This window comes from Plutella xylostella, chromosome 25 (genome assembly GCF_932276165.1).
Source record: "Plutella xylostella chromosome 25, ilPluXylo3.1, whole genome shotgun sequence".
NCBI classification, from domain to species: domain Eukaryota; kingdom Metazoa; phylum Arthropoda; class Insecta; order Lepidoptera; family Plutellidae; genus Plutella; species Plutella xylostella.
Window position 1 is genome coordinate 1,522,805 of NC_064005.1, and position 12,275 is coordinate 1,535,079.

The 12,275-nt window shown below is 38.6% G+C and overlaps 1 protein-coding gene across 1 annotated transcript in view; it reads right to left on the reverse strand.

Moving 5' to 3' along the window:
* Positions 1-12,275, reverse strand: part of LOC105387278 (cell growth regulator with RING finger domain protein 1) — a 54,657-nt gene that overhangs the window by 26,169 nt on the left and 16,213 nt on the right. The window contains exons 4-6 of the mRNA XM_048630094.1: positions 12,238-12,248; positions 1,044-1,185; positions 343-450 (exon numbers count right to left, since the gene is read on the reverse strand). Coding sequence (XP_048486051.1) covers positions 343-450; positions 1,044-1,185; positions 12,238-12,248 — 261 coding nt within the window. The remainder of the gene's footprint in view (positions 1-342; positions 451-1,043; positions 1,186-12,237; positions 12,249-12,275) is intronic.

Genomic DNA, 12,275 nt, shown 5'->3' on the forward strand with positions numbered 1-12,275 from the left:
GCAGGCCTGCGATTGTTAGATTAAACAACTGAGCTATACTATTTACTATACAAGTATATTGGACTCAAGCAAGAAGATGTAACATAAAACTGGATATAGTTAATCTTATAAGACAAAGGATTCAACAGATTTAACCAGAAGAACAAAGTAACTTAAAAGGTTATATGCAATGAAATATACAGGCTGTTGCCAAAGTATAGTAAGCTGAATTTCCAAAAGTCGTAGAACAAAAGTTGTTCAGCGTGACTCTCTGACTCACCCCTACTGAAGACTGTCATCGCGCTTCTTGGGAGACACCAGCACAGCATATTTATACTGATGATGATGATGATGAAGACTCACCTTCAAACAGGAGAGGTTCCCATTGGCCTGCTTCAGGTACTGCGCGATGACGCCGCTGGGCAGCGAGCACTGCTCGTCCTGGATGTGGATCACGCTCACCAGCGCCACCTGTGGGGGACAATAAATGTTGGTTAAGCTTGAAGATCTCTTTAGTTACTAAAGACTGTACTAAAGTTAAGTAAAATCTGTGACCTGTTTGAGCTTAGTTCAAGACTTTTATCAGTAAGGCCCGGGTCTCCTATTTACGCCGCAGTTCGTCACGCCGTAGGCCGCGTCACGATGCTCACTATAGAAATGTACTGATGCGGTCTCCCTCACACGCCGACGTTGGCGCGTAGATGTAGTGAGCATCGTGACGCGGCCTACGGCGAGACGCTGGACGCGATCTACGGCGCGTAATAGGAGACCCGGGCCTAAATAATTCGAGTCTACGTTGGCTTTTATAGGTACATGAGGATAGAACCTATGTAGTAAAAGTGTGCATGCTGAGTTATACGAATGGTACATGTGTGTAAACTTAGGTCCCCAGCGCAGCGCTAGTAAAATATATGGAAATTCGAAGCTGCCTATATAGTGCGTGGTTGCTATACAACGTTACATGTTTTACTAGCTGCCGCAACCCTGGCTGTGCAACCAGGGTGCCTTAGCTACACTAGTGTACAACTGTGCACACTTAGCTACACCAGTACTAGCTAACTCACCGTATCATCAGGCCGCAGATGGTCATTATCACGCAGGTCCCTCGCCAGGATCACCACCAGCGGGTAGCAGCTCCGGGGCGGGCCGCCCAGCGTCAGCGGAGGGTTGCTGAGGCTCAGCTGCCTCTCCTCGTGAGGGCCGCTTCTGTGGGACACCGGGGGCGGAGTTAGTAAGGAGAGCCTACGGAAAGGAGTCTATTGAAAGTTCTGTTGCACAAGTGGTATGGTATGCCTAAATGGGGTGAACCTGGAGGTCGCTTTGAACAAGTTTTCTCGAGGAGTTTTGGAAATTAGTGAAAGCCATGTATAATTGAAGTAAAAACTTTGAAAGTCGTAATCTTAGGGTTTAGTGGGAGTCTTAATACAGAAAAGTGAATAGGGTAAAAAAAATGTAACTCCTATTAGTCCCCCTGAATGAAGCTAATCTCTGATTTTTAATTGGAAAGAATTCTGACATTTTATAAGTGATGCTACTAAAAAAGTTCTTTACCGAAAAAATGAAAAATTGCGATCCATTTCTGGGCAATAATTTTTTCTTAATATTTTTATACAAAAAGATAAATCTAAATATTTACTTGCTCAAGTAAACTAATACAAAAATAACAAATATTTCAATATATTAGCTGTTCCCGCGAGCTTCGCTTCGCCTTAATAAGTTTTCCTGTGGGAATTCCGCGATAAAAAGTAACATATGTGTTAATCCAGGGTGTCAGCTAACTTCATTCCAAATTTCATTAAAATCGGTTCAGCCGTTTTGACGTGAAGAAATAACAAACATACACACATACATACATACATACATACACATATACACTTACAAACTTTCGCATTTATAATATGAAGTAGGATCACGACTCACGAACCATGTATCGAATTAATTTTAATTGCTTTATTTTATTCTTTAGCATGGCATCACTTCCTACTAAATTCAGGGATAATAAACCTTTTTAATCAATTTCAAAAAAAGATTGCCTATTCGGTAAGTACATATAATATGTTCGGTATGTATGTAAGATTATTGGAACTGCACCATATTGACATATGACAATATACGAGTATTAGGGCTAATAAACAAATATTCAAAATTTTATAAATGTTTATGTACCTATGTACGTTTATATGCTTGTTGGTATGTATGTTTGTCCACGCATATCTCCGAAACGATTGATCCGATTGTCACTATTCTTTTTGAGGGTTCCGTACCTCAAAAGGAAAAAAAGGAACCCTTATAAGATCACACTTTGTTGTCACCACCTTTTTTCTCGGAAACGGGTAAAGATATCAAGCTGATATTTCGTATAGATGTACATAATTATGATGAAATTAAAAGGAAAACTACCTCAGGTAATTAAGTATACTTGTACGGAACACTCACTGCGCGAGTCCAACTGGCTCAGTCGGGTAAGCGCCCGCTTCTCAAGCAAGAGATGCGGGTTCGAATCTCGGCGCTGACATGTAGGTAACAATGAGTTCTTTGAATTTAAGTACAATGTATATTATGTATACCATCGCTCTTACGGAGAAGGAAAACATCTGTGATCATATGTGAACCCACCAACACCGCAGTGGACCAGCGTGGTGGGAAATGGTCCAAGCTTAGGAAGGCAGTATGGAGATGCTGGAGGCGGGTTCCGCTCATCTGGCATAATCTTTATTGACCAAAACTCATTTCGCATAACTCGTATGGTCTAAACTTTTTTGTTCGAACCATCACTTTGCCAAGACTTATGTGGCATAAGGCTCGTTTCGTCTAAAACTCTTTAGACACAATCTTTAAACACCTAAGTTTCGTTTGCTCAAATTTATGTTCGTCTATACCTATGTATAATCTTGTTTCTCCTAATGTTATCTTAATAAATAATATATTAAGTATGTAGTAAATGTACAAATTGTGGTATTTTTCTCCTACATCCCGAAAATCACGATATTGTATGATAAAAAAATCGAAAGTTAACGACCAATATAATTATTACAAACCCCATGAGATCGAAGCCTAAAAATAGGTGCGACGACGAGCAAAGCGAGGAGGAGCGTGTTAGGTGCACATGTTCATCAAAACCAAAGCGGAGCGCAGCGAAGCGGAGCGGAGCGTTTTCCAAACAGCGGAAACAATACAAGGCACCAGTTTGCGCTATGTAGGGAGACGCTCCGTCAAAGTTAAAGCCAAACGAATATTATTACTTTGTATAAACCTATGCCATAGCATTATTAGGCTATTCAAGATTTGGCCATACCATTATTAGGCTAAACAATGTTATGCGAAATAACTTTTTACTAAACGAGATTTATGCCATACGATTTTCGGCGTAACGAGACTTTGACCAAACGTTACTATGCAATACGAGATTAGGCAAAAAAATCTTATGCCAAAAAAGGTAGAATCTCTTTTTTTTTACCTCTATTCAAATACGAACGCAACATCGCCCTGACATCGGCGCGGCTACCGTTTCAAAAATAATTACTAGTTGTTTTTAGATATATTTTCTACGACAGTGATAATTATATAAGATAATTGAGATTATCTTTAATTGTATTTTTCACTGTTTGTAATATATTTAGGTAGGTACGGTAATTATTTCTCACCGTAGGTAAATCCCCTTTTAATTTGGAGCGCCGCACTTAATAAAATGGATACAGGGACTAAAAAAAATATATTATAGTCTCAGATGTCCAGACTCGTATTGAAAAAGTGCCCAGCCCAAAAAGGTTTGTGATCTCTGATTTGTCTAAAATTGATAACTGTCAGAATTCCGTAAGATTACTAATAACAGATAAATGTCAGAAGTAAACTGTTTTTAATCAAAGATGGCTAGGAAAGCACTGGATAAGCCACTTCACAGATATAGATATACCTTCTTTCGAATTTTAGTCCATCCTTCTTGGAGTTTCGTACACGGAAAATTTATTATTAATGGAAAATGGGCGAATACCTAAGTGAAAACGTTTCAAGGTCTCTTAACCTTTTAGGTACCTTGACGACAGAGTTATCCTTAAGAACCGCTGCCAGGAATTATCTTAGGAAAATTTATCGACGATAGTAGTACACTACTTACAGTCTTACCCCCTTATTCATAAAAAAGTTACTGAACGGATTAACTATTGAACTGTTCTGTCCCTCTCTGACAGAGAACAATTTGTTCTTTGACAGAGAGTGACAAAACAGTTCAATAGCTAATTCGTCCAGTAACTTTTTTATGAATAAGGGGGAACATTCTAAATGTACTTAAGTATTTATCGAAAATTTTACTTTAACGTACATATTTGCGTTTTCCTCTGTCATCTGTATACATTTTCTACCACCTTTTTGATTATCTCTTTTTCATATTCTTTTTTTATTTTTTATTTCTATTACATATTTTATATTTTTTATATTCAGATAAACGATAAAACTAACTACTTACTACTAGCAAGTTAGAGTGCTAGCTTTACTAGTAATTTCGTTCAGATCTTGAGCACGCATATGCCACAGATACTGCAGCTCACTCCACCGTACTTACACTACGTATGTCCTTGAAGGTTAGACGTTACGACAACTTAGGTCGGTAAAAGGTACTTAGGACCTGAGTGTTTCATACCTGCCTAAGTCATTGCAAAATGCGTGGCGTTACAACGCTGAGATATACGAGCTTCATTTTGGAATTAATTTATTTAGACACAGTACCTTATTTGGGTAAACTTATCTAAGCATGAACTTAAGTCTTGCTCAACCAGGATTCTGTAAATTACAGAGCATCATACATAACTCAAGTTCCGCTTAAGTTGACATTCTCAACAATCGGCAGTTAGTGCTCTGGTTAAAACTATTGTTATAGGCTATACAAAACTCACAAAACAATATATTTAGACAATAATAAGCCTAGAATAATTCATTAATTATTCATCCAGCCACTACCGGCTACTATTGTTTAAAGTCATAGCTCCAGCGGGTTTGAGGGCGTCGCACTGTTTTCCATTCGTGTCTTGTTTATTTACAAACAAGTTCTGTTATGTTTGCGGATTCAAATTTTCCGGTAGTAAATGTATTCAGTGATACGTAAATTTACGTAATATACTCCTAAAGTATTTACATATACAGGAAGTATAGGAGTATGTAATAGGAACCTGACGTTATTTATTTGTATTGGATTAGCAAATTTAATTGTTTTGTAGCTACTTAGTTAGTTTGTAAATAGGGTAATTTATGTGGTCGTTGTGAATGAATTAGTTTAACGAGTTGGGATGGTTTTCAAAAACAAAAAAAACTATTTTCATCATGTTTTTTAAAAACGTGGCTGGCTATTTAATCTGTCTATATGGGGAAAAAACTTTTCAGCATTGGACGATTATTCGCTAATAATTATTTTTTTGTCAAACCTATCTCCATCAACATAACAACTGCTATAACTTGTATTGTATCGTACGAGCTACAAAGTTTATTTGTACAGGTGTAAAGAACTTTAGTTTTTGCGAGTAAACAAATACAATGCTAACATGAATCACCAGTTTGGACACTTCTTAGTTTTTATTGTAGGTATTCAATACTCAACACATACATGTATTGTACTTATATTCTTATTTACTTTAGTTTACTACCAATCAAGGGTTGGCTGGAAGAAGTTGCTTTTGACCAATAAGTCCGCCTTTGTGTACTTACTATGTTTAACCTTATCCTAATACTAACTAATATTATAAATGCGAAAGTAACTGTATCTGTCTGTCTGTTACTCTTTCACGCCAAAACTACTGAACGGATTTTGATGAAATTTGGTATACATATGGTCTAGACCCTGAGAAAGAACATAGGCTACTTTTTATCCCGGAATTCCCACGGGAAAACTTTTTAAGGCGAAGCGAAGCTCGCGGGAACAGCTAGTTTTATAATAACTGTGTTTGGTATACAGTAAAATGTAAATAAATAAGTAGTAAGTATTGAATACAATACTCGAAATGCCCTCACTAAAAGCACCGTTCCATATTATATTTTAAACAACAATGCCGAAAGTCAAAATCAATGACCCGTGAGCACGATCAATATGAGCACAATGAAATCGGTAATGCATTTATATTAAGGTGTTTCCTCACGGCGAACATTTAAGCTGTACCTACTGGTACTGGAAGAAAAACTACCTTATACCTTGGAAGATTTAAGCTAGCCTCTCCCGAGGGCCCTATCTATCTTTCCACCCTTTAGGTAGCGACAGCTCAATCCATAGCTACCTGAAAAACTGCAGCGTCCTGATATAGAGAAAGAGCCCACCCTTATCCGAACGGAGTGTAGTTTGTAAAAATTGACGGTCATCAGAAAAATTTATATTTATACGATGAATAAAAACATTTGGCTTTGACTTATAATTTCTCCCAAGTTTATTTTGACCACCTACACATTTATTCATAAAATATGTATATATATCGAGGTCAATGGTGATAAGCCTAATGCAAGCCATTGTGTTCGGTTGAGAAATTGTGAAAATTAAATTATTGTATTCAAATGAAGTACTTATATAAAAATTAAGCACGTCATGTTGGGTTTTTATTAAAAGCCACTAGTTTATCAAGATTAGCCTCGATTTAATAGTCGCATATAAATCGATACACAGTGATACACATGAAGTAAGAGATGACGGCCAACACATAGAGTACATGGTATTTTCCTTTTTCTTGACTATGGCTTTTCGTTTACAATTCCAACACTAGGCCTTAAACAAAAATCATATCAATAGGCAAAAGAAAATTAGCACAATTCTAGGCCTCAAACAAAATATCATAACTTATATAGGTATATAAAACTAAAACATAACTTTAACACTGACTAACGGAGTACAAATAAATAATATCACAAAAAAACATATAACTATGAAATCAAGTGAATCAGTTTTAAGTAGTTTAGACACAAACTTATAATGCTTCTCTGAAGTTAATGGCTTCGTTAACACGTCCGCCAACATTTCCTCAGTAGGAAGGTAACTTAAATCAATAACCTTCTTACTTATCAACTCTTTAACATAATGGTGCCTTATATCTATATGTTTGGTACGCGAGTGTGTTACAACATTCTTACAGATTTTCTGTGCTGATTGATTATCGTTAAACAAATCTATTTTGTACACAATACCAGTACATTCTTTAAGAAATGTTTGCAAGAACAGAGCCTCCTTGCAGGAGTCAGAGACCGCCATGTACTCAGCTTCAGTACTAGAAAGCGCTACAGTCCGTTGCTTTCGGCTTTCCCACGAAATAACTGAACTACCAAGACTAAAAACATACCCAGTATATGACCGACGATCCATCTGATCTCCTCCCCAATCAGCATCTGTAAAACCAGTAATTTTCAAATCGTCACCCTTTTGAAATAGTAGACTGTAATGTATTGTTCCTTTTAAATATCTCAGCACCCTTTTCGCTGCTTTCCAGTGAGTTTCACCAAAACAGTTATTGAACTGGCTTAGATAGCTGATGCTATGAGTAATATCCGGCCTGGAACATACTGACAGGTACATTAAACACCCAATAAGGCTCCTATAATCATATTTACATGCCGAATTCTCTTCCTTTTTAAGTTGAATTCCAACTTCCATAGGAGTCTTAGCTGGTTTGCATTCTGCCATATGCAGTTTATCTAAAACTTTCTTTATGTAGCTGGACTGATCCAAAGTATAGCTTCCATCAGGAAATCTGGCAATTTTCATACCTAGAACCTGATGAGCCGGTCCCAAATCATGCATCACGAACTCTTTCATCAGCCCTTCCTTAATAACTTTCTTTTTCTCAGAATTTTCAGAGCTAAAGATCATGATGTCATCCACATACAGCGCTACGATTATTACTTCATCATCAGTATTATGAATATACACCGATTGCTCAGAAGATAGTCTACTAAATTGCAATTTATTGATGAAAACATCATTAATGCGTTCATACCATGCTTTCGCCGCCTGTTTTAAGCCATAAATTGCTTTGTTCAGCTTATATACTTTCCTGACCTTTTCATCTTGACCTCCACCTTGGATGAAACCTTCAGGTTGCTCCATATATACAGTTTCGGTTAGTAACCCGTGCAAAAATGCAGTTTTTACATCTAGGTGCTCTATAACTAAATCATATTGAGCAGCTAATGCTAACAGTATTCTAACTGTTGAGTAGCGAACCACAGGTGCAAATGTTTCATTGTAGTCAATTCCGTATCTTTGTGTATAACCCTTCGCCACCAGACGAGCTTTATACTTTAACAATTTTCCATTTAGGTCTCTCTTTTTGCTGAATATCCATTTACATTTTACTGGTTTTTGCCCTGAAGGCAGATCAACCAGTGTCCAGCATTCATTAACTATGAAAGAGTTATACTCGTCTTGTATAGCTTCCTTCCAATGTTTAGACTCGCAGCCACCCAGAGCCTCTTCTATTGTCTTTGGTATATCTTCGTCTTCTGTAACCGCTGTAAACCCAGCATACCCATCCGTATCAGCATCTTCAAAATCAAGCGAGTCCTCCGAATCCATGCTTGAACATCCTGGAATATATGTAGGGTCCGAAGAGTGGTTATCCGAATTCACAGATTCTACTGATGAATCCAGACTGAACATGGTTTGTCTCCGAGGATTCACTGTGTCATCAGGTAACAACTGATCCATCTCGACGACGTCTGGCTGACATAATGATGTCTCAGAAGCTTCCGTCGACGACTGTGTTGGATCAGGTTGTGTAGTACTATCTAAGTTATCAGATGAATCTATAATTAACAAATCATCATGCTCTTTACTGTTATCATCATTGGACACTACTTTATCCAAAAACGTACTTTCCATGAATGTGACGTGCCTGGCTTTAAAACATTTCTTTGGAAAAGCAGGATCTACCAGTCTATACCCTTTACTATTCTCACAGTACCCTACAAAAATATACCTTTTGCATCTAGGGTCCAATTTCCTTGCTTTCTCATCAATGGCATATGCTACACAACCAAATACACGTAAGTGTGCTACATTCACCTTTTTGGATGTCCATTTTTCTTCAGGTGTTGTTCCCATGACCGCTCTGGTTGGTGTATAGTTCTTGAGTACGGCAGCCGTGTTCGCCGCCTCCGCCCAGTACTGTTTCTCCAACCCAGCCTCCTGGAGCATGCAGCGGGCTTTATCCATTATGGTGCGATTAGCCCGCTCTGCCACACCATTCTGTTGACTACAATGTGGGACAGTAGTTTGATGTTTTATCCCATTGCTCTTCAGATACTCCTGAAATTGATTAGACATGTACTCGCCACCATTGTCACTTCTCAAGGTTTTGATTTTTCTATCTGTTTCATTTTCTACAAGCGCTCTGAATAGTTTAAATTTCTCAAAGACCTCGCTCTTTCTATCCATGAAGTAGATGAATGTTTTCCTCGAGAAATCATCAATGAACGTAACAAAGTACCTTTTCCCACTAAAAGATGGTACCTGCATAGGTCCACATACATCTGTATGTACCAACCCTAGTTTGACATTAGACCTACTATGACTTTTCTTAGGGAATGGAAGTCTGGCCTGTTTACCTTCTATACAAGCTACACATGGATTAAAAGTAGTATTTGGATAATCCATACCTGTGACCAGCCCATTTTTCATTAGCTTCATACTCCTGGCATTCAGGTGCCCAAGTCGCTTATGCCACAACTCGTGATCAATGCCCTGCGCAGACACCAGCGCAGACACCTCCGGAACCTCGCTAGACTCTCCAGTCACCAACTCCTTCTTAATGCCCTGCTCAGAAACTAGTGCAGGCATCTCCAGAACCTCGCTAGACTGTTCAGTCGCCAACCCCTCACATGCTGAGTTCATGGCAATCCCTGACTTAACTACATCAAGCTCATAAACCCCATTAACACCAGTACCAGTGGCAATAACTTCACCTTCATCAATTATTTTACATAAATTCTTATCAAAAACTACACTAAACCCTTTTCTATTTAACTCACTAACAGAAAGTAGATTTGCTGATAGTTTAGGAATATAGTGGACTTCACTTACAGTCTTCAAACCAGTCTTTAATAATACTTTTACTTTGCCGATACCCTCAGTTAGTAACTTCTCTCCATTGGCAACATTTACTTCCAGCTTCTTGCTGCATTGCAGTTCTTGCATAATTTGCTTGTTATTGCACATGTGATGAGTCGCCCCTGAGTCGATGTACCATACGTCGTTCTGAACTTTCACCGACAAAGCCGTCAGTAGCGAGTTTTCTTTTCCACTACTTCGTCTTCCTCCCGCCTTAGGCTCGATGACTTCATCATTGGGGCAGTCCTTCTTCACGTGACCGGGCTTCTTACAACGAAAGCACCTCACTGTCCAAGGTCTCTTTACCGCCAGTGCATTCATTTCACCTTCCTTTACATCGCGCCGATGCTGCTCCTGCAGAAGTTTACTCCTGACTGTCTCGCTTGTCAGCTTCGTATTGGAGTTCTCCAGCGCCATAATTAGTGGGTCGAAGTCCGTAGATAGCCCGCTCAGCATGATTATTGCAAGGAACTCATCCTCTATTGCTGAGCCTATATCCGACAGCTGCTGCCCGAGCTCCGTAATATATGATAGGTAGCTCTGCATACCATCTCTGTCCTGTAACTTCACACCAAACAGCGACCTCAATAGCCCGAGTCTTCTACACAGCCCCTTGTCCTCATATGCACGCTGGAGGTTGCTCCAGGCCTCATAAGGCGTCTTTGCATTGCGTACATGTTGCAACGCAGACGGACCTACTGACAGACATATTTTTGCCATCGCCTTTTGCTTCTTCCTCTCATCCTTACAACTGTCCTCACCTTCGATACAGTCATGAAGATCCTCGTGCATGAGGAGCATTTTCAGCATAAATTTCCACTGGTTGTAGTCTTCCATCCCTTTTAGTTTCTCTACAGGGAGACCAATTGAACTAGAACTCGCCATTATTGCTGTTTGTATTTGTAAAACTGTTTGACAACCGGCCTTTTAATTAAAATTTTTAGTGGTAGTATTTTCCAAAAATATTTATTGTAGGACACGCGCCAAGCTGTCCTGGGCCCATAACCTGTTGGGTTTTTATTAAAAGCCACTAGTTTATCAAGATTAGCCTCGATTTAATAGTCGCATATAAATCGATACACAGTGATACACATGAAGTAAGAGATGACGGCCAACACATAGAGTACATGGTATTTTCCTTTTTCTTGACTATGGCTTTTCGTTTACAATTCCAACACGTCAAGGTTTTTGTTATTTATTTAAAATTTTAAATGAAAGCTACAATAAAAGACAAAACGGATAAGTATATTATTATAAGCAACTTTCATATCATAGGTATCGACTGTCTCTAATTTGTGGTAAAATTTGAGTTTCATGGATATCTATTAACCCTGATCTAACATTACGAGTAAATGGCGAAAGGGGCGGACATTTTAACAATAATACAACACAAACTTGTTAAGAAAGTGCAGCAACAAGGATTTACAAACACTAATTTCTATTCGCCGTCCCTCGCTAACACACGACTCGGGCAGAATTTGCATGATAAATGCGCAGAGAATACAGACGAAAGTGATCCAGCGTCAATAGCCTCAGAACCTCCTCAGAACCTAAAGGAAAGTTGAATGTCAATGCTATTGGAAAACTAAGATGGCCGACGGTTAGCTTTAGAAATGGAAAGTAACGTGTTTAGACGCCGAGCGTAATTGCTTGTGGGCTTTGGGGAGCTGTATTTGGCCCGAGTCTTATTAGGATGAAGATGTAAAACAATCGAAAACATATTCTGTGTACCTACACGATAGTTACGTCATTGCCTCAATTTCTCAAGCTTAGTGAAAATGAAATTTCTAAGAACCACTTGTAAACACAAAGGTCTCTGAAGATTACTGGCAATAAATGTACACGTTGAAATTACTGCTTATTGCAGTCTCTTTTCTCGTAATTTGGAACCAAAAATGTTGCTTCCAGTATACCAGCCTTCTCATATTTTCTTCTTAGTGTGTCGGTGAGAGCTGGTCTAGGGTTTATCAACGTTGTCAGTCATTGACTGCCTGGGTACTTTGGACGTATATACAGTTGAAAGACCTCTCTGGGAGGCTCCATTCATGCAGCTTTCCTTTTTCAGTTCAAATTGCAGCTACCTCCTAACTATGTTTAAACTCTCTCTTCCATCCAAAGGTTGTCTGGAAGAGATTGGTATAAGCAATAGGGCAGCCTTTTGTCTCTGTTTTTCATTTAAGTATAGGTACTTTTCATATTTCTATGTTTCTGGTGCAAATAAAGAGTA